This window comes from Chaetodon trifascialis, chromosome 3, assembly GCF_039877785.1.
Source record: "Chaetodon trifascialis isolate fChaTrf1 chromosome 3, fChaTrf1.hap1, whole genome shotgun sequence".
Lineage (NCBI taxonomy): Eukaryota > Metazoa > Chordata > Actinopteri > Chaetodontiformes > Chaetodontidae > Chaetodon > Chaetodon trifascialis.
Genome location: NC_092058.1, coordinates 29,566,069 through 29,590,236, shown reverse-complemented (window position 1 = coordinate 29,590,236; position 24,168 = coordinate 29,566,069). Strand labels below are relative to the sequence as shown.

Below are 24,168 nucleotides of genomic sequence, written 5' to 3'. Positions count from 1 at the left end.
AAAACCGGGGCGGACTGTCACTTTGAGGGATTGCACTGAATACTATTGCCACACATATACATGCCTGTATATTGCTCACTGGTTGATTAATACACTGTTGAACATTACATTAGGAACGTTACAAAATCGCATACAGGGATTACAAACTGTTTCTTCATGCTAGATGCTATGGCTATACCTTACATAGTTTTTAGCTAGCTCAGTATTGTCATTTTAAAATGCAAATGATATGCACATTGAAACTTATGTTAGATCAGATGATCATATTATAAGCTGTAATGGGAGGTTTAGATATGGTAATATGAGCATCTGCCGTTAATTGAACAACACACCAACCTGATGATGTGCTTGAATAATTTGTGAATAACACACCTGTGGGTGAATAACACATCTTTGGGTGCATGAATAACAAACAAACAGGTGAATAACACACCTTTGGGTGCATGAATAAAGTATTGACTGCGATGCTAATGTGCTTGTTAGCATGACCCATGATCTGAAACAAGGGTTTTCTTTGTTTTCCTTTTTCAGAATTGGCAAATAAATCTACTAATCTCATATCTAATATCTACATTTGCTCCTTCTAACTCTTAAGTATATTACCTTTCTTGTTTTTCATTTTTATTCAGGGGCTTTTTGTAACAACCAATTTCCATTTCCATTTGATAACCAGTGTTCAAACTACTACAATAGTTTCTGTCCTGCGGGCTAACAGATACCAGATGTCACTGATAGCTAGACCAGTAGGGGGTTGGACTTAAATAAATGAGATGCAATGAGCAGCACTGTGTTACCTGGCTCCCCCGGTAGGTGAGAATCTTTCATGCTGGATTTCTCACTAAACGAGTTTGAGGAGTGTCTACATTCAAATGGCCACATCTTCTTCAAAAATTTTCAGATTACCATGTGATTGACATCGTTGGGAAGCTTAGCAACTACACTTTCAGAATCTGTAAATACTTCTAAATGCCCCCAGAGACTTGATGCTGGTTTTTTCATGGCTGATCACATATTTGAAATAGTTACTCGCACTCGTCGTCTTCCACTAATCCGGGTCCGGGTCACTGGGGCAGTAGCTGCAGCAAGGAAGCCCAGGCATCCCTCTCCACACCCACTTCCACCAGTTCCTGCTGAGGGATCCTGAGGTGTTCCCAGGCCAGCCGAGAGACATAATCCCTCCGGTATGTCCTGGTTCGGCCCTGAGACATATCTGTCAGGGAGGAGCCCTGACAGACATGTCCGGAGCACCTCCCTGGGCAGACTTCCAGGAGGCATCCTCACCAGATGCCCGAACCACCTTAATTGGTTCCTCTCAACCAAGGAAGCAGCGGCTCTACTCCAAGCCCCTCCCGGATGTCCGAGCTCCTCACCCTATAACTAAGGCTGAGTCCATTCACCCTGCAGAGGAAACTCATTTTGGCCACCTTTCAACATAGATTGAATGGTAAATTAAACGCTTTGCCTACGGCTTAGCTCCCTCTTCACCTTGATGGACTGTTTGGGTACCCGCATCACTGCAGCCGCTGCCCTAATCCACCAACCTCCCATTCCTCCCTACCCTCCCTCATGAACAAGACCCCAAGATACTTAAAATCCTCCAGTTGGGGGAGGACCTCCTCCCTGACCCGGAGCAGGCAATCTACCTTTTCCTGTCGACCTTGCCGGAGAGGCTGAGGAGTGTGTAGTTGGAACACACCCTCTGGTCCCCTTTCTTAAAGATGGGGAACACCACCCCAGTTATTAACTTGATTTAAAAATCATAGGATCTATCCTGGGATCAGGGACTCATAAACAAAGCATGAATGCAGTCTTGAAAAAGAGTGTTCAATTAAAATGACAATATTTCAGCTCTCTTTTACATTTAGATGTGAAGGACAGGAACTGGACCCAAACACAGTACAGCCAACACACAGGAAATGCTCTTGTAACAGGGGACTGGGGCAGCAGTGTACCACGCTGAGTAAGTTTGAAACCCGGACAGATTTTATCTGTCAGTGCAGGCACTTGACCTGAAGTCACCAAAAGACTTGAAGCGACCAAACACTGTGGAACAGTTTAGCTCTTTTAACCTTGGTGGGTAAATTGATCTGTATGCCAACAGACTGGAAATAGTCTGTCAGTCAATCAGCAGACCTTATACACTCACATAATGAGTGGCAAAACAGATGAGGGGAGGAGGGCATGGCTAGGGAAAGCAGGCGGCAGGTAAGGTGTGGAGTGGATGTGACAGAACCCCCCACCTCAAGGGGCAATTCCTGATTTCCCAAAATAGATTAGAGGGGCAAGAGGGGTGGATTCAAAACTCCCCCGCCAGGGTGCCCTCTTCATATCTCTCAGGATCCTGAGCTGGGGAGTCCATGATCTCCTGGTCCGAGTCCTGCTTGTCAGAATCTCCTGGATGACACAAGACCTCACCATAGCAGATGTAATGATGCAAAGTCATCACTTCTCAATATTCTTAAAGCACTATGAGTTTGACAGGAAGAGGAGAGGATAAGGATTAGATTTAGATTTATGTTGTCCCTCTGCAGGGAGAATTATTTCCACTTTCCGTACAACCTCAGTACACAAATCCATCAAACCAGACAGAAAACATCAAATTTGAGGTGATACAAACATGAATCACACACAACATCAGAGTACAACCTCATGTGTGCAAATACATCAAACTGAACAGGACACATTGACAGTGACACACATGAATCCCACACCCACTACCACCACATTCTCAAACTTTACATACACAAACACACAAAGTCAGGCAAATTACAATCTCAATCTTCTGTTAAGCTCTGTTATGGCAGAGGGGAACTTAATTTTCTTCTATGCCAGCAACCTGTAACGGTGACTAGATGAGAGGAGCACAAAGTGTGGGTTAAAGCTGCAGTAGGTAAGATCGAGAAGAGAGCAGACTTAGCCTGAAAATTTTAACCAACACAAGTTCCACATCACTCCCCCTCCCTCTCCGCTACACTCATGCCCTGCCTCCAAGCCCCTCCTCCTTGCGGCATCTGTGCGGCTGCCGTGACAACCAGTAACGTTAGCCTTAGCATCTGAAACAAGCTAACTCTGCCCAGCTGCTACATCACAATGGCCAACATACCATACATGCTGCGGAGTTTTACTGTAACAACCACCATATTAGCTTTATGGATATTTGTTGTCTTAGCCGTATATGCTGTTGTTGGCGGCGGTATGGGCAGGTTCTTTGCGGGTGGCTGTTGTTCCACCATAGCTTTCCCTAGCCGCCTGTCTGATTGCTGTTTGACTGAGCAGCAGCCGGCAGCATGAGCGGATGGTGGGGGCAGTTTGCAGTGTGTGTGGGTAGTGATTGATTGATTCATTTCCATCCAATTACATGTGAGGCTGACAATCCTCTCAGTTCATCAGGGAGATCTATAGTTTGACATGAGATATGTAATTTCCACTTTCCCTATAATGTTTGGCCTAATAATTCTTTTATACAAATTATAAGACATTGTAGTCTTAACTTGAATGATCAAATGATGAATTTACAAACAAATATCAATAAATGCAGACAAATAATTATTACATTCATTCAGTTATTTTGTTTTGTTTTAATTCAGTAGGCCTATATGCAGCCTCGCTCTGCACTAGTTTTTGTTGTTTTTATTGTGACGTTTTTTTACCCTTTTTTGTAATGTAGCACTTTGAGATCATTTGTTTGATGTAAAGTATGTTATAAATTACATTTATTATTTTTATTATTGTTATTAATAATAAATAAAAACCTATTCTGCGATTCAGCTGATCTGTAAACAGTACAAATTCTGAATCACGCAGGTTTTTAATAAAAGTGAATAGTCTGCTGCAATTTGGAACCTGCAGACAAGAAAAACAACACAGCTGAGCTGGCACAAGTAACTGTGTGTCTTTATCAATACCAGACATTGCTTATACGGGCAAAGTCCAAACCATCAAAAGTTGCTGCAGAAGAAATCTGACTATCATCATTTAAAATAGACATTGCTGCTTGTGATGGTTCAGAGGAAAGTAAAAAAAAAAAAAAAAAAAAAAAAGTGTTCCCTCAATTCCTCCTTTCTCTTTTGCCTGCATCTCCCCTCTCTCCTCTTTAATGGAAGGGACAAAGATGAAAGAAAAAGACCCAAGTCAGGGAAACCAATGCAATTAAGGGAATTTGATGTTTGCCAGTCTTTATCTTGCTCACAAAGCTTCCCAACTGATAAGAATAGTATGGATTAAGGGCTATCATTGTGTAAATGAAACTGTAAATAAGATGTAGCAACTTGAGGTTTGTGTTTGACCACCATTAGCTCTGTCCTGATTGCTACTCGGCCTTTGAAAAGCACTACTCTCACAGCAAATCTTTGGAAACTTGGAAATGTGGCTCAGAAATTAAATTTAGACCCTTCTTTATGTGTTCATAAGACAGGCATGGTTTCTGAGGACACTGAAATGGTCTAAGGGTGCATAGAAAGATCAGTCTAGCAAAGATGATTACCCACAATTTCCCATGGTCACTAAACTCTTAGACAGCTGGGATAGGCTCCAGCCCCCCGCAACCCTGAGAAGGGATAGTCGGGTATAGACAATGGATGGATGGATGGACTAAACTCTTATTTCTTGATTACATTTTTAAAATGTATCGTTGCCCGCTAGAGGCATGTCACAAGATCTTTTTTTAAGATAATGAACATGCCTTTCAATCATTTCAGATTCCGGAAGCTCTGCCATCGTATTATCAATGCCACGACTTTCACCAACATCATCCTCCTCTTCATCCTGCTGTCATCTATTTCTTTAGCTGCTGAGGATCCCATTGACCCCATGTCCTTCAGGAACCAGGTATGAAATGCATGCCTGACCCATTGTAAGTTCAATCTTCAGTTACTGTGCAATTCCAAATTACTGTCACAGTGTTTGGTATATTTATCATATTTTATTACTATTAATATTACAAATAATGTGACTTCTTCAGGTATTGGCCTACGCTGACATAGTCTTCACTTCAGTGTTTACAGCGGAAATTGTGCTCAAGGTAATAACAGGCACCACAGGTGTTGATGCAGGTGGGTGACAAAGTAAGGAAAAAACCTGAAGTGGTTGTGGAGAAACATTATGAATTTGCTTCCTTATCGGTCATAAGCGGTCACTGAATGGTTTGATTATATGAATGATGTTGTTGCTGTCTGATTAAAAACACGTATGTGGAAAAAGTTTTTTTTATTTTTTTGGAGAACGAAAAAGCGGGTTTTCTAAGTAACTTAGAAAATATACTTTCCCCTCGGGGATCAATAAAGGAATTCTGATTCTGATACATAAAATGCTGTAAGTACTCACATTTAGTTCCATAAATGAAAAATCTGTCTTTACACAGTCGTCACTGAACTGTTTACTACTTTACATGGTGTTACATTTCCCTTTTCCAACAGAAACAGTAACGCTGACAACCAACAAAGAAAGTACTCAGGGTGGATGTGAAGCAGTCAGGAAAAAGGATGGGTTTGAAAAAGTGTGGGGGGAAGGAGGAACTGTAGGGGTTGTGCCAAACAAAATAAACAACGTACAAAAAAATAGGGCCTGGCTCAATAATAACTGTATGGAAAGAAAAAGAAAACAAAAGGCCTGACCATCTCATCTACAAAAAAGTGTCCAAACATAACAAAATTACAGCAGTGGCACCAACCCATCCATCCATCCATCCATTATCTTCCGCTTATCCGGGGCCGGGTTGCGGGGGGAGCAGTCTGAGCAGGGACGCCCAGACTTCCCTCTCCCCGGACACTTCCTCCAACTCTTCCGGGGGGATCCCGAGGCGTTCCCAGGCCAGCCGAGTGACGTAGTCACCCCAGCGTGTCCTGGGTCTTCCCCGGGGCCTCCTCCCGGTGGGACATGCCTGGAACACCTCCCTAGGGAGGCGTCCAGGGGGCATCCGATAGAGATGCCCGAGCCACCTCAGCTGACTCCTCTCGATGCGGAGGAGCAGCGACTCTACTCTGAGCTCCTCCCGGGTGACAGAGCTCCTCACCCTATCTCTAAGGGAGTGCTCCGCCACCCTGCGGAGGAAACTCATTTCAGCCGCTTGTATCCGGGACCTCGTTCTTTCGGTCATGACCCAAAGTTCATGACCATAGGTGAGGGTAGGAACGTAGATTGACCGGTAAATCGAGAGCTTCGCCTTTCGGCTCAGCTCCTTCTTTACCACGACAGACCGATACAGCGACCGCATTACTGCAGCCGCTGCACCGATCCGCCTGTCAATCTCACGTTCCATCCGGCACCAACCCATAACCTATATTAAATAACAGCATCCTCCTACGTGTGTGGATGTATGGGGTACCCCAGCCTTACCTCAGTCCTGCCTCCCCACCACAAACCTTTCTAGGCAGCAAACAAAGTCACAGAGACAAGTGCAAAGGAAGAGAAGGGCTTTTATATTGTGTCCTCTGTCTCTGATTGGCTATTTGGTTGGTTTTAAATAACGAGTTCCAATGATGCATGGTTAGTTAAGAGCCTCGAATCACCTCTTCATGTCCCACTAGACAATCAATAATGAACTGCCCTATGTGTTTCTCATATGACACTGGCCTAATCAAAGATTTGTCTATTATTTTACAGATAAATCAGCAGCATAATTTTTTTGTTTTGTGTTTTCAGAACACTGCACTGTACTACTGTACCTTTGGCAACAATGTGTCCACAGGTTACTGAGATGAAAGTAACTGTAAGGCTTTCCTCCAAAACAGATACATTTGGCGACATTTATCAAACATACCAGTAGTCTCTAATCAACAGCATAACTGTTATCTGAGATAATACACTAGTGCAGGTTTGAAAAACAATGTTACTAATGTGACAACAGGCTTTCTTTACTGCAGACAATGATGACCAAATAATGTAAAACTGACTTTTTCAACACCATATTGGCAAAAGTTCCATGTTTTCATGTAAAAACATTAAAATGTTAGGACCTTACAAATATCTTTCTATTAATTTGAAATATTATGATGAACCACCAGGAAAGACAAAGATAATCAATACTCTTTAGAAGAGCTTTATAACTGATTTAATTATAAAAATTTAGTCTATTAATATGCAAAATCAGTAAACATCACAAAATGAAGTTAAAATGTAATTACCCTCAATGACAAACAAAACTGTAACCAATCTCTTTATGTATATTCGTTTGTTTGTTTGCACGCGCATGTGTGCGAGTGTGTGTGTGTGTGTGTGTGTGTGTGTGTGTGTGTGTGTGTGTGTGTGTGTGTGTGTGTGCGTGTGTGTTTGTGTTTGTGATTTCAGTTGGTCATGGGCATCACTCATAGCCAAGCCCATCATAGAAGGCATGGAAGTCCGTCGACCTTCTTCAGTTCTTGATGGTGTCAATCTCAAGAGAATCTTGAAAAGATATAGAAGGACACATTTAGTTTAGAGATCCTTTGCATCCTTTACTCGAGCTGACTTAATTCTACTTTACTTACTACTACTGCTGTACTTAAAGGTCGAAGGGCCCCGCCCACAGTTATTATGGGTCACAAGACTTGCTTCCCAAGGGCTAACAAATATACATGTACAGGATATTCCAACTGTTACACTGGCAAAACAAAGTACTTTACGACATGAAGACAAACTGGACAAACTGGCTTTTCTGACCTGCAAAGCTAAATTGTCACCATGTCAGTTACCAAAGTAAAGACGTTTGACAGTGGGTTAGCAATGGCATCTACAACATTTTAAAAAGCAGAGTTGAGGTCTCCATAATGGATATAGATGTTCTTTTTCAGATGACAACATATGGTGCCGTTCTTCACAAAGGGTCTTTCTGCCGGAACTCTTTCAACATCTTGGATCTTCTGGTGGTCAGTGTATCTCTCCTCTCAATGGGCATGGAGTAAGTGAAACCTAGAAATATACTGACCTCTTAACTCTTACTGACTGACCTCTTGCATATGAAGAGCTCCACTATATAGTTTGCTGGTTCCAGGATTTGATAAAGCAATGCCGTATGCCATTGCCTCTGCTATGTCCACAGTTCCGGGAAATCTAGTCATAACTGCTGTATTGCTGTTTATTAATGTGGCAAGTGTACTGTTTTAAGCCTGGATTATGCATTTGTATAATATTGAAGTCTGTTCTTCATTTGTAAAATACGCTGCTATGCTGCCAGTGTTCATGTTCATGTTTGCTGTCATTGTGGTTGTTAGGCTTTGTGAAGCCAGATAACAAAATATATCCTGGATATGTGGCCTTTGCTTCATAGTACAGGCCCCTGGTTGATGTCAACTGGAATTTTAAAACGACTTGTCACCAATTGGTTCAGTCCAGAGGCAGAAATCCTTTCAAATGTACCTGTCATTATCATCTAGATCCAGTGCCATCTCAGTGGTGAAAATTCTCAGGGTGTTAAGGGTACTTCGGCCCCTGAGGGCCATCAACAGAGCCAAGGGACTCAAGGTATGAGATTTCTATGAATGGACATGTAGTTTTAAAAATGACCTCATACTGACCTGATTCATTATCTGTTTGTAATCTCTCTGTCCTTATAGCATGTGGTCCAGTGTGTGTTTGTTGCTGTCAAGACAATTGGAAATATTGTACTGGTCACCATGCTACTGGACTTCATGTTTGCCTGCATTGGAGTTCAACTCTTCAAAGTGAGAAGAGGATGAAATAAAATGGCATACTACAGAACTGTATTTGGTAATGCAAATAAACTTGAATAAACAGTCTATCTGCATTCTCATAAAGACAATTTTGTTGCATTCTCAGGGCAAGTTCTATTCCTGCACAGATCCTGAGAAAATGATTGAGGAAACATGCAAGTAAGGAATTTGTTGTTGTTGTTGTTGTTGTTGTTGTTGTTGTTGTTGTTGTTGTTGTTGTTGTTTTAAAACAGTAATGCTGTGTAGCGCTAATGCCTTGTGCATTATGTAGTAAGACCTCTTGGTTTTCAATATTTGCTCAATGTATATTCTACATAAAATTCAAAGCCAAAAGTAATTCAAAATGATTTTAACTTGAAAATTAGAAAAAAAAAAAATCAGAAACAAGCCACATTTAACTAAGGTCCTCACACAAGCTTTTTCCAGGGCTTTTCTCAGGTCTTCATGAGTAGATGAAAATTGCTTAGTTCTCACCATGTAAGAACGAGACTAAAATGGTGTGTGACACCAGTGACCAGGCACAGGCAAGCTCAGCTGTGTAACAAAACCAGACCAAAACTACTAATGGCATCCATTGAGAGGAGGTCAAAGGTCATCACTGACCAGAAATCAGAAGTCTGGTGGCCAGAGAAAGATCAAAGAGGACATTCACAAGGGACACACGAGACTGGAAGTGCTTTCCATTTGGCTAATATGGCTCCTCATTTCCCTCATTCTCGTCTCTTCCCCATGTCTCAACTCCTCCCTGCAGGCATATGAGAGAGATGCAGGGAACAGAGAAAATGTACTTACGAAGTAACTACTCAGGGCCCACACAATCTCAACTCTCAATCTGTAGAAATTAGTCAGTATCAATTTAAAAGAAAAATCAGCTGGTGTTTGATAATAGCTGTTCCAACACTACACTAATATCATACATATATGCAGCATGTGGGCATCATAGAATCTGACTAGTAGATTAAAGTTGCTTGCAAAATGCGGATACAAAACTACACATGGCCTCTGCTCTGATAGCCCTCATTGCACCGGTGCCCCAGGCCGCAAGTTTGATGAGATTGGCTCCTTAGGTTTGTTACATATGAACCCCTGGGTGTCCATATCCATTTGTTAACATATGGACATGTTAACATTGTTAAACCTTGATTTTCTTTGGAGGTTTTTTTTTTTTTTTTGAGTAGTGTTATTATTATTATTATTATTGTTATAATTATTATTATGCTTCTTTAAAAAAAACACATATTACATGACTTTTGATATTTCACTCATTACTGCTATAATATTATATGTGCGTATGTATATACTGTATGTATGCATATATGTAGTGTTTATATGTACAGGTATATGTATGCATGTTATTCATGTAGTTACACTCATGTAGTTTACTTACTGCTGACCTTCATGTTTAATCAAGAAAATTTGATTGTTTAAAATTATAGCATAGCTAATAAAAGATAATGTCAGTCAATTTTTAGGACCAGAATTGTTCTGGTCCTAAATACCCCATCTTTTGAACAGAAATAGGAGTTACCATTTCCCTTTACAGGCCTTGTATATACCTGTTATCATATGATTTAAGTTCCACATTTAGGTCATCCATTAATGAGACCTATGATATGTGGTTGAAAGCTCTGGAAAAAGTTAGTAGGTGATGTTCATGTTGTGAAAGTACTGTTTCCAAGGTCAAGAACAAGCTTTCAAACATTCAATATATATTTCTTACCTGTCCAAACATGCCCCCCACCCCCCACCCCCAGAGGCTGGTATATAAAGTACCAGGAAGGAGCACTTCATGAGGTGGAGGTCCACAAGAGGGAATGGACCAACTCAGAACTAAACTTTGACAACATTCTTAATGGCATGCTGGCTCTCTTCACCATTTCTACCTTCGAAGGATGGCCAAAGTGAGTAATTATCTGTTCTGTGCCAGTTCTTTGATGGTTTCTATTAATTTCAGCATTGGAATCTTAATATTCTGTAATCTGCTGCAAGCATCATATAGCCACTGTATATGTTCATCACTGGTATGGAATCAATCCACAATACACTGTTTTTTAATACATTTTTGTTGTACAGTATTAGTTATTTTTGTCTGTATATATTGCATGTAGAATGTAGAGTGCAGAATTTGCGGTGACTTGTTCTATTTTTTATCATGGGTACATCGATTGTGTCTCTTTTGTTATTTACCTAGGATACTATATAAAGCCATTGATTCAAACTCGGAGGATAAAGGCCCACTGTACAACAACCGAGTGGCCATCTCAATCTTCTTTATCATCTACCTCATCCTTATTGCATTCTTCATGATGAATATATTTGTGGGCTTTGTCATCGTCACCTTCCAGGAACAAGGAGAGCAGGAGTACAAGAACTGTGAACTGGACAAAAACCAGGTATGTTAAAAATGACTGGAAATGAAAGGAAGTTGAGGTAGAATATGACAGGTGTTGTATTGCAAAACTGAAGGTGCATATATGTGGGCTTACAGGCAGGTATAGGTACTCAGACAGGAACTTGAACAAGCAAGCGGACAGGCTGATCCATGTAATGTTAAAGTTATGCAGACTGGTAAGTTGAGGTACAAATTCCACATTGCAGTGACAGGGTACAAGCATGACACAGGCAGCATTGCAACTTTGAGGGGCTGCAATATGTATACAGGGCTGATGCAGAAAGTAGAAACAGGTGGGAGAGAGAAAGAAAGAATGTTGGTGAAATATATCCAGGTTTTCTTTTATTCCTCTCTTGCTGATTGAAGGCTCATGGCTCATCCACTTGTTATTTCATATTAAAAGTGCACTTGCTGTCACAGTGATGGATGAAAAAGCTTTACAGTTTTGTTGCATCTACACTGTGAACCTGGATAAGTCATTGGGAGTAGAGTCAATCAGTGTATTTTTAGTTCATTAACATAAATAACTTAAATATTTGATTTAACATGTACCTTTTCATTACGGTTAAATTAAAATGACCCAATTAAGTTGTACACATCATTCTTGAGAGTTTGTAGCCTGGCTGATAGTTTACAGTCATCCAGACCTAGTAATATTTTCTGGGTGAGTTCAAAGGTATTGGTCAGTCCTTTAGGATAGCTCAGATGTAGTGCATAGATCAGGCCAAACATTACCAGGAAGGCATTAGTAGGTCTGGGTAGGTTGACCACCACATCACCTTCTAAGAGGATGGAGACTTGACGTCCAATAAAACAACATAATCACGAAGCAGCAAGCAAAGAATTTTAATAAGGGTTGATAGTAGGGCTGAACAATATTAGAAATTATTTTTGCAATTCTGCAATATACTGTATATTGTGATATGAACAAATACAGGAAAATTCACTCAGATACACGCAGTGTGATTCTTTTGTGAATGTATGAAATACAATTAACAGCCAAAATTTTAATCTGTGTGGTGAAAGGTACACACACACACCCCCACTGTCATATTGTGTGTGTTAATGGTTTTATTGCAGCAGCAGGTTGAAGTACTGCTGATACCTGGAATACACATGCTCAAAATCCACCTCTTGCAACTGAACGCCTACCTACCGCCTACATCTAGACGACATCATCTGTGACATGGCCCATGTTTACAGGCAGATGATATACAGCTCTGCATTCACAGCGACCAGTTTGCTCTGTGCTTAGGAGTGTGAAAGAGTGCACCTGATCAGTTTATCATACAACCAAAACAGACTAAATGAAGTCATATCAGGCTGACTTGTCTTGTAGATTCGTCATGGTAAATCAGAGCTGTCTCTGAGTTTTCTGTTTCTATCCAGTAGCATGCTGTGCTTGAGTTAAATTACCCCACTGACATTGCCTGTTGTCTGTAAAAATACAGGACATTTTGTACAGTAATGTACTCTACAAAATGTCCCATATTTTTACAGGCTCATTAACAGTCCAAAGCTTGACATGTTGTCATTCACATAAGCCAGTTAAGGTTATTATAATGCTACTGTTAAGAGTTTCTTACCTTACGTCTTAGAAAAACTGACCTCCACTCGACCCTGTCCTCCTCCCAATAGACCCTGTGCACTGTCCTGATGGATGAATAATGATTGTGTCGCACAAGTGGCTGCTCCCCACAAGCTGTGCGAGTGGCAGCATTTTTCTTTGTACTATGTTTTTATGTCTTTCCCGTGTTTTTTCCCATCACTAGTATTGGTTGATCCTGTGTACATGTGCATGTACAACTGATGAGACTAGGGATTTGCTTTTTTTCCTACTTTGTGGATTACTTTCATCAACTTCAGGAGATCCACTGAACTTCAGGTCCATTGTTTACACACAGTAACAGCTGACCATGCTTAGCAACCTGAGCATACTTCCAGTGGAAAGATCTGAGATCTCCAAGGAAATAACGGTGCAAACCAGACTGCAGAGGGAGTACTGGGAGTGTAGTATTATGTGTTTTTCTGAAACTTGGCGAACGGATATCACGCCGGGCTCGCATGTTACGCTGGGCAATTTTCAACTGCTGAAAGTGGACTGAAGAAGAAGGTGAGTGGTAAGAGGAAGGGTAGGGGCATAGCAATGTTTGTGAACAACAGATGGTGTAACCCAGGGCACATCAGGGTAAAAGAACAGTGCTGGACCAGAGACATTGAGCTGTTAGCTGTTAGCATGCAGCCATATTACCTCCCATTATCACGATAACTGTGCACATCCCCTGCCAGCCGATGCAGCAGCAGTATGCGAGCTTCTGCACACAGTAGTCTCACAGCTACAGAAATCGCACTCCCAGGCCCTCCTCCTCATCCTCCACTCTCCCCACTATCACACAGTATGTAAAATGACCCACCAGAGACAATAGGACACTGGACTTACTGTATGCAAACACTAAGGATGTTTACAGCTCATCACCTCTCCGACCTCTCCGACCACAATCTGGTTTATCTGCTCCCTGCATACATACCTTTGTTGAATAAACAACCATCAGGTATGTGAGAAGATGGTCAGAGGAGTCCAGCACGGCACTGAGGGACTGCTTTGACACCACTGACTCGGATGTGTTGTGCAGTCCACACAGGGAGGACATTGACAGTTCAGATGCTCTTCTACGGCCCTGGCCAGCTCTCCTTGTGCAACGGTTAGTCTCTAGTCTCCTCCATGCTCTTGAAACTGTACAGACACAGCAAACTTTCTTGCAACCACACATATGGATGTGCCATCCTGGAGGAGCTAGACTACCCATGCAACCTGACTGGGCTGGCCCATGCTAACAGTAGTGACAAGGACACTAACAGAAATCAAAACTAGAGAAGAATCAACGAGGAAGGACAAGGAGAAAGCAATTGTGTGTGGCCACCACATGCAAAATCATTCCCTTTTGGGGGGCTGTATTGCTTTTGCCTCTCCGTTGCATCTGTTGTCTCTTTCATTTGCACCAGAGCAGATGTAACTGTGTCACAACCACTTGTGCATCCTAAATGGATGTGGATATTCCTGAAGTTTAACTGACTTTGTCACGTTCTGACCTAAAATAAGGGTAGTCTGGCAAAAAGCTGACTGGAAGAAGTGTAATTTATCCTCCAAAATCAACAAAAGGTAGCAAGACAGTCTGCTTGATGAAAACAAATAAAGTGTTTTATTGCCCATTTAAGACAGTCCATGAAAAATGGGGCAAAAAAACAAAATGCAGCAAAAAAGAAAGAAAAAAAAAAACTACTTACAAAGAATCAATGTCAGGTCTACACAGCACCACCGCCCTTCTCTGACTGCCTAGGCAGTGTAGATCCCCACCATTTAAAGGCTAGGCCCCTCCCACTGGACCATACCATCTTTAAATGGAATCAATCAATTCAACCCCAGATCATCTTCCATATCAGAACCCATTTCCCACATCTATTTACATTTATTTACCCTACACCAAAGGCGTCAAAGCATCCCCATAATGCCTGATCTAACACTCCCATCAAGTAGTATGGTGCAGTAAGATGGACTGAGCATTCTCCCTACTTTATACTCAGGCACTATAAAAGACAGCCTGAAACTATGCTCAGGTCTTTTGTCCCCGCCAGGAACCAGGAAGCACTGTGGTAAGAAAAGAACATAATTAGCTGCAAACAAACTCATAATCCAAAATCTTTGAATAATAAAAAGTTAATTCAAATGATAATTATGGTCTTGTGTGTGTTTCTATAGAGCTTCATGGGAACAAATAATATAGCACAGGAAACTTACTGAGTTGTTGAATATAGCTCAGTGTGTGCCCTCACCAAACTATTAGTAGCATATATGGTTAACTTGTGGCATCTGAAATGAGTGATGGTGTAGTGTGCTGGTGTGATGTGTTACCAGTGGCAGGGAAAACTGCCACAGACTTGGTGTTGTAGTGTGATGATTAGGTGTTCTCTTAATTTTTTCACAATCACAAATTTTCAAAAAATTTTGTTTAATTTTTAAATCATAATATTTCACTAATATTGTGAAATCGGCATGAAAAATAATGAAATGAAAAATATAAATGACTGTCTTCAAATGCAGTTTATTGATGGTCCCTAAACTATTTTAATTGGTATTGTAATGGTAATCAAAAATTGTACACTTAATTAAGAAAAACAATGTTACGGTAATTTTAAAAGTCCAACTTAGTAGTTAGTTGAAGTTTTCAAGACTTATAACAGTTAATTATTTTGAGCTGGTCATGGCCTGGTCTTCTTGGATCCATTTAGGTATTACACGTATTTCAATATTTGTGACAAGACTGTGATCTACAAGCTCTAGAAAAGAGAATGGAGGCTTGTTTTACGCACTGGACATATGTATAGTTTTCTTCATCCATGCTCCTATTTATGTTAAGCAGTTTCACAAACCCTTTTCTTTTTCTTTTTCCTTTGGACTTTTTTGTGGTGTTGAGCTCAGTACATCAATTTTAGCTCTTCTCCTTTCAGTCCAAAGGCCACCATCATATTTACTCGTGTGCATGTGTGGAAGGTGTCTGTGGACACATGATTGTAGTATGTACTGAAGTGTGTCCACTGTCTGTGTGTCTGAGTCTGTGTGCCTCTTCCCCCTGTTGTCTGACAAGAGATAAGTTCATCAATACATGCTAACACTGTTGTTTCTGCGGTGATATTCCTGCAGGCTTGGTAACAATGCTAAATGCATTACCAATTATTTTGACACATTTGGAAAATATTTTAACGTCTTATCCCTGAGCTTTTCAGCCATCCTGCTTTATATTGTGATTGCATTAGTCAGATTTGCTGCTATCTACTAATCTAATCTAATCTAATCTAATCTAATCTAATCTAATCTAATCTAATCTAATCTAATCTAATCTAAGATACTGAGCCCCCCCAAAAAACCACCCCCGATGCTGTGCTATCGGTGTGCTGCTTTGGATGAAAGCGTCTGCCAAATGACTATTGGAATTGTCTAATCCCTGCATTTACCCAACCTTCTTTCTAAACCCCTCCAGCGCCAGTGTGTGCAGTATGCTCTTAAGGCCCGTCCTCTGCGTTGCTATATTCCGAAGAACCCATACCAGTATCAGGTTTGGTACATCGTCACCTCCTGCTACTTTGAGTACCTTATGTTCCTTCTTATTATGCTCAACACCATGTGTCTGGGAATGCAGGTATGAATACAACACACGACACATAAATATAACACACTGTCTATCTGTTTATGTGTAATAAAAATTGTGAGTGAAGTTATTTAAAGGGCTTCATAATATCCTGTCTCTTTTAATCACTAAGTAACAAGTAACATTTGTTGTAAAACATAATTTGTGTAATTTTTGCAACATGCAGACTTTTATGTCATTATCACATCTTTTAGATTATGAGTTATGAGGATGAGATTTCATGTGCAGAAGACTGAAGAGGTCAAAATGGTTCAGTTTCACTTTATATTTATGAAATTGTCAATCTGTACATTTTCAACCCACAGCACTGTAACCAGTCAGACCATGTTACTCACCTGTCTGACATGCTAAACGTGATTTTCACTGTGCTCTTCACTGTGGAGATGATCCTTAAACTCATGGCCTTCAAAGCTAAGGTTAGTCAATATTCAATGTATTATTACATTTTCCAGATTAATCACGAGGACTCGCACTGATTCAGTGAAAGTAAACTTACCACTGTGATCCATTAAATGCAAATTTCCCATGGGAACAAACGCATACCTTTACTGTCTTTAAGGAAAATGCATGCTTTCAAAAGTCATTTATACACTTGCTTACTTTTGTGAGGGTATGTCTTTTCGCATAAAAATACATGAGAATGCTTGATTGTGGTCATTATTAATGCAGTTCTGCAAGTATAATGTATGCATGTTTTCTGTCTTTTTATCATTTTTCAGTTCTTCATTACCTAGAATCAAAAAACAGAATACATAATATCTATTGTCATTGTCACAGAATGTCATCTGTCATTTTTGCTTGCTTGCCAAGCTTCAAGAATTTAGGTCGTACATAATATTAACGGGCTGCACGGTGGCGCAGCAAGTAGTGTGCGTGCCTCACAGCAAGAAGGTCGCCGGGTCGATTCCCGGGTCAGGCCTTTCTGTGTGAAGTTTGAATGTTCTTCCCGTGCATGCGTGGGTTCTCTACGGGCACACTGGCTTCCTCCCACAGACCAAAAACATGCTGATTAGGTTAATTGGTGACTCCAAATTGCCCCTCGGTGTGAGTGTGAGTGTGAATGGCTGTCTGTGTGTATATATGTTGCCCTGGCCGGACTCCTCCTAGTTGCATACTTTAGTGGGTAGATCACGGGTTGTCATCTTGTTCTTTAACTGCTCACTTAAGTGGATTATAAAAATGTCCCAGAGTGCTTCCTCATTTTAACAGGACTCCATCGCAAGTGTCCAAATTTCCACTGAGTAATCTGCTACACTTTGGGTTTCCTCACAGAAACTATCCCTGCATGGTTCGGGTGTTCAAACATAGTAAGACAACAGACAGAAACATTTCATAGGACATATTTTTCGACTGACCTTCTGAGAAGAATGCCTCTGCCCACACTAGTGCTTAACTTCCCAGTAGCCCCAATGCATAGCAAATCTTGTAGGCCTCGGAGGGAAAGGTTTGTGGTTTTTGGGCTAAACATAATGGTGCGCTGAAGGAGAAGGGCTCTCCTGTATGTTTTAAGACTGTCTTGCCAAGCAAAACGAAATTCTTTCAAATTAGTGGCATGCCATGTCTTTTCAGCTTTTTGCAAAATTTGCTTTCATTTCGGGGTGGGCTGTATTCCATGGACCTAGCCTCCTCTGTTTTATTATCGTCTTTTTTAGAAGGGCAATAGAGTCAAGTGTCATACACAATGAACCTGTTGCATTATTGACCAGATGATCAATTTGGGAGGGACTAAAGTTGGTCTTCTGTTGTATTGAGACATGGCATTGATTAAAATGCTTATGAAGTTATTAAATCATGGTCTGACAACAGAGGATTCTGTGAAGAGACAAGTGTTCAGTTTCAGTGGTGTTTGTCAGAACAAGGTCAAAAGTTTGATTAAAACAGTGTAGGTAGTGAGTAGGTCTATGTACACTCTGACAGAAGCCAACTGAGTCTAATAAGGAGGTAAATGTAGTACTAAGGCTATTACTATCAATGTCCACATTAACATTAAATTCACATATAATAATTACTTTATCTGACTTAACCTGATAAAAACTCAGAATTCAGATATAAATTCAAAAATAAAAACCAGGAGCGCAATATACTACAACAAATAAAATTGACTGCAGTGTTTTCCAGGTTTGGTGTGAAATTTAATGAGTGCATGTGAAAATGGGTGACCTATTCTGCATTTTATTCCTTTATTACCAAGTCAAACACAGCACATCAGTTGCATGAAGATTGCAGTTGTTTTGCAAGGTGGTCAGGTTCTTTAAATGTTTTGCTGCTGCAAACAATCCAATAAATATAGTAAAAAAAAGTGAGGGAGCGAGATGACATCCATGTATACCCATGTGTGAAGTGAACCTCTTCATGGAAACCCATTTGTTGTGAGCATATCAAATGCTTGTCTGTGTCAAATGATAATATTAAAATATTTGAGATGTTAAAAGCTACAAGTTCAACTTGTGAGTGCTGGTTTATGAGTGATTTGTTTTAATAAACTGAGTAATGGAGTAACTGTCTCCATCTAAGATGCAATATTCTTCCTAATTTCTGTGTTGATTATTGACCAGGCACACTAACTAGATTGCTAAATACGGCATTTGTTGGGCTTTAACAACACAGTGATTAACTGCTGCATTCATTCCAAGGACAATAGGTGTGTGCCATGTAATTCATTTTATGTTTCATGATGCCACAGGTATAAATTTTGATGTGATAGAATTTGTCACGATATGATTGTGTACAGCAGCAACATACATGGCTGAAAGCAAATATAACATTTCTGTCTGCTCCTCTGTGAAGGAGTTACTTCCAAGAAAGTCACAACTTTTGTAATGAGGAAGTAGTTTTATAATATAAATAATATGAAAAGAGCAGAAGCTCTACATTATACTACAAAGAGCACATACTGTGTCAACTAGCAACTATAATGACCCTGAGATGAAGTGCATTTGGTGGTGGCAGTGATTTGCAATATACATATGTGCGCATGCATGTGCATGTATACATTTATGAGAAAAGAGGTACACGAATGTGAACATACTTGCATCATGGCATGTGACATCACAAGACACACACACACACATCCACACTTATCTTGTTTTCTTAAAGGGTTATTTTGGAGATCCATGGAACGTCTTTGACTTTGTCATCGTGATTGGAAGTGTTGTGGATGTGATGCTGAGTGAAATTGATGTAAGTACCTTTCTCTGTCTTTATCTCTGTCTTTGTCTCCCTCTCGCACACACACACACACACACACACACACACACACACACACACACACACACACACTCCTGTTGTGTTTTTATCAATTCAATTCAATTCAATATACCTTTATTTGTCCCGCAAGGGGAAATTCCAATTTACAGCAGCACCAGTAAAAGATAGAATTAGGTAAAAAAAAAAAAACAGCAAGTATGTGCAAAACAGTGTAATAAAAATAAGCATTATCTTAAATTCTAAATTGTATTGTGGGGACATTACATATACTTACATTCATTTCCTGGAGCCCTACCCTTTAACCTAAACCTAACCATAACCACCATTTGCCTATTCCTAAAATTTAATGATTTACATTTAGGGGACCTGCATTTTGTCCCCATAAGGTAGGTGAGTCCTCACAATGTGACTGTGTAAACAGATTTTTGTCCCCACAATGTGATAAATACCAGGTCACACACACGCACACACACCTTGATAACATGTTCACATCTTTAATCATATAAATTAAATTCTGAAGACATACAGGATTATTAGACATTTGGGTGCATTGCACTGACTTAATATTAATTTACTGGTCATAAACTGGATATTTTATTGCCCTTTAACAACTTGCTTTATGCTTAGTACAACTGCAAGGGAGCCATGCGTAGTTGAACAAGCCATCCCCATTGTTATTTATCTCTTAAATGTTCCTCAAGTATGGGGCGGCACGGTGGTGTGGTGCAGTCATCTGCTCACATGGCTTCTCAACCATTCATATGCTGACGATACCCAGCTTCTCCTTTCATTCCTGCCAAACGACCCCACTGTCTCGGCTCAGATATCGTCATGCCTCGTCGATATCTCGGCATGGATGAAGGAGCGACACCTTCAGCTTAACCTTACAAAGACTGAGCTCCTTGTCATCCCAGCCAGTACCTCTATACAAGAACAGATCAGTATCCAGCTTGACTCAGCTCTGCTCACTCCGGCAAAATCTACCAGAAACGTGGGTGTGATGACTGATGACCAACTAACTTTTAAATAGCATCTGACCTCTGTCGCTCTGTCATGCCGATTTGCCCTGTACAACATCAGGAAGATCAGACCCTACCTGTCTGAGCATGCAACACAACTTCTTGTACAAGCACTGGTACTATCGCGCCTCAACTATTGTAATTCCTCGCTTGCAGGGCTCCCAGCATGCTGGTTAAAACCTTTGTAGATGATATAGAATGCGGCGGCTCGCCTGGTATTTAACCAGCCCAAACAAGCACATGTCACTCCGCTGTTCATATCCCTCCACTGGCTCCCAGTTGCTGCCCAGATCAAGTGTAAGTCCTTGATGCTTGCCTACAAAATTGCCAACAAAACCGTTCCGACCTACCTGCACTCCCTCATTCAAGATTATGCTCCCTCGCGCTTACTATGCTCTGCCCAGGAACGGTACCTGGTGCTGCCACCTCCAAAAGGCCCCAGGTCACTAGCTAGACTCTTTTCTTCTGTGGTTCCCCGGTGGTGGAACGAGTTACCAAACTCCATTTGTTCTGCAGAGTCCCTCTCGAACTTTAGAAAAGACTAAAGAAAAAAAAACACCTTGGGTTTTTTTTGTTGTTGTTGTTTTTTTCAAAAACACCTCTAAGTCAACTCATGTCCAATTGGACCAGAAAGGCGCTTACTCCTGTTGTTCTCTCCCATCTAGAACCTTGCTTGTGATGTATGAAAATCTCATATGTATGTCGCTGTTATGACCCCCAAAGAAATGGCTCACCCAAAGAGGTCTAACATAATAAAAAGAGGAGTTTTTTTTCCAGCAGCAGCACAAAAATAAGTTTATAAATACAAATAAACCAATCCACAAAAAAAAAAAAAAAAACCCAACAACCTCAACCAAACAAAGGGGCTGATGGGCCAGCCAAACTGAACAAAAGGAAGGAAGGAGCTCTGGACCAGCCCACATAGGGCCGTCGGATCTGGGATCCTTCCTCTACCCTATGAACATAACCACTAAACCCTCAAAGGAAATAAAGCCACGAAAACAAGACTACTGGACCCATCAGAGAAAACAAACAGAACACAACCTACGCAGTACAACTGAAATCTGCTGCAGCTCCTGCTGCTTCCCAGGAAGGAGAGAGAGTGACACCAGTCCCGCAGCGCCTTTAAGACCTGCCCCCAATCAGGAATCCTCCGTATCCACCTTAAAAGGGGCAGAGCAAGAGAAAAAGGTCTACAGATCACCACCAGCAGGGTGAGGAGCACGTAACATCCCCACCCAATGTGCCCTGTAAAAGAAATACAAATGTGAATACAAAGATGTTATTTCTTTGTAGACATTGTTCAGTAAACTGCCTATAGGTGCGACAAAGCGTCGGCCAGGACATTATCTTTGCCAAGGACGTGTCACACTTCCACATTAAAGGCCTGCAGCCATAAACTCCAACTCATCAACCGTCCGTTTTTATTTCGCATTCTGGGCACGGTGGCAAGTGGTAACACTGTCGCCTCACAGCTAGAAGGTCCCCGGTTCGAATCTCGCTGTGGGCACTGGTGGCATGTCCTCCACCATGCTTTGGTGCCTGCTGCTCGAGGAAAAAGGGGGCCTTTCTGTGTGGAGTTTGCATGTTCTTCCTGTGTTCACCTGGGGTTTCCTCCTTAATAACCCCCACTAAAAACATGCAAGAAGATCACCACCTGACCAATGGTGATGAAGAAGAACTGGTCCCCGGGCGCTGGTGTTGGCGTTGGTTGACAGCCGGCAGCCCACCACTCCTGGTCTGCCGCAGTAGGATCGACAGATCGAGGATGGGATAAATGACAACGACAAAACTAGTGCCAGCGCTTCTTTTTTGATTGTGGAATACCATTTGTGATGGCGGTCCAACATCTTCGAAAAATACAAAATTGGATGATCTACCCCATCAGAACCCTCCTGCAAAAGGACAGCACCCACAACGGTGTCACTTGCATCTACCGCCAACTTAAATGGTAGATCAAAGCGGGGTGCCGCCAGAACCGGAGCACTCAACAGCAAACTCTTAGTTCACTAAAAAGCCAACTGCCAGGCATCAGACCACTTGAAACTGACTTTTGGGCTCAGCAGGTCAGTCAAAAGAGAGGCTACAGCAGAAAAATTGTTACAAAAGCCCATATAATAACCGACCATGGCCAAGTAACGCCTGAACCTTCGCCTGAACAGGACGAACCTGACCTCCCCCCACCACATTCCCAAGATAAGTTACAGTGGCCTGCCCAAACTCACACTTAGACAGGTTGAATGTCAAGTTAGCCTCTTTCAGACGGGAAAACATTGTCTGCAGATGATCCACATGTTCGTCCCATGAATCCGAACAACCAACCAAATCATCAAGATAGGCTTCACAAAAAGAACGTGGCTGGAACGTGGCTTGCGCATTACACATTCCAAAAGCCATGACAGTATACTGCAAGAGGTCATCTGGCGTAACAAACACTGAGATCTCCTTTGCTCACTTAGTCAACGGGACCTGCCAGTACCCCTTTAACAAGTCCAACTCTGTGACAAACCTGGCACCCCCTACACGGTCCACACAATCCTCCATCCGTTAACTTTTCTGAAATCGGTACAAAGGCAATCTTCACCGTTAGCTTTATCCGCCAGCAAACATGGGGAACTCCATGCACTAGAACTGGGCTCAGCTATACCGTGTTGCATCATGTAGTCTACCTGGTTTCTTAGAGGACGACATTTGTCAGGGTTGACACAATAAGGACGCTGCTTAATCAGCAGCGAGTCACCAACATCAATATTGTGCATCAACACATTAGTCTGAGAAGGAACATCAGAAAACAAGACTCTGTTAGACTCCACCAAATCAACCAAGTCTGCCCGCTGCGGCTCAGGAAGATGAGCTAAATGAGTGGCAAAATTCTCTAAAATCGACAGCTTCCCATGAGTGAGAGCCACAGACAGCGGACTGCCATCTGTTTCAGGAAGGGACAGCGCCTCCAAGGCCCTGTCTGTCACCATACTGACACGCAGCGCAGTGACTTCAGCACCTGACAGCAACACCGAGTTCATAGCTGTTTCACCTGTCTCAGACCTGAGCTCTTTAACCTGGTACGACTTGTCCCTGTCACAGTAGGATTTTAACATGTTAACATGACAGAGATGCGTCCTACGACAGCAATCAACTACCAGGTGACTACCAGGTAATCTCTGTCACCCACCTTCTCCTTAATCAGGTAAGGTCCACTATAACAGCGTTCCTTTATTGATCCCCAAGGGGAAATTGTTTTTTGTAGCAGTGCTCCATACAAAATACAATTATAGATTAGATTAAAATTAGAAAGAAAGAACGAGAAGTAATATATATATAAAGGCAATATAAAAAGAAACAGAATATTAATACTAAGGATATATGTAAATAAGAAATACACAAATATACAGAAATATACCACACAATAAAATGTACAGCAAAAAAACAAGTATTTTTACAATATACTATATACTGAGCAATTGGCTGTGCAAATTGAGATAGAAAATATATATTAGAATTACAGTATATACTGAATATTGAGTGTGCAAAATTGAATTAGATGTGCAGAAACTGAAATTGTAAAATATACAACAGAACAGACCAGACAGTGACAGTGAAGTCCAAGGGCCATTCAGAGGGAGGAGTTGTATAGGTTGATGGCCACAGGCAGGAATGATTTCCTGTAGCGTTCAGTCCTTAGTTTTGGTGGTATGAGTCTT

General features: G+C 41.3%; 1 protein-coding gene across 1 annotated transcript in view; it reads left to right on the top strand.

The window, feature by feature from the left end:
- Positions 1–24,168, top strand: part of LOC139328395 (dihydropyridine-sensitive L-type skeletal muscle calcium channel subunit alpha-1-like) — a 187,583-nt gene that overhangs the window by 63,352 nt on the left and 100,063 nt on the right. The window contains exons 18-28 of the mRNA XM_070958221.1: positions 4,698–4,827; positions 4,961–5,020; positions 7,767–7,873; positions 8,349–8,436; positions 8,529–8,636; positions 8,752–8,804; positions 10,400–10,546; positions 10,837–11,038; positions 16,074–16,232; positions 16,547–16,657; positions 19,338–19,421. Of these exons, the coding sequence (XP_070814322.1) occupies positions 4,698–4,827; positions 4,961–5,020; positions 7,767–7,873; positions 8,349–8,436; positions 8,529–8,636; positions 8,752–8,804; positions 10,400–10,546; positions 10,837–11,038; positions 16,074–16,232; positions 16,547–16,657; positions 19,338–19,421 (1,249 nt within the window). The remainder of the gene's footprint in view (positions 1–4,697; positions 4,828–4,960; positions 5,021–7,766; positions 7,874–8,348; positions 8,437–8,528; positions 8,637–8,751; positions 8,805–10,399; positions 10,547–10,836; positions 11,039–16,073; positions 16,233–16,546; positions 16,658–19,337; positions 19,422–24,168) is intronic.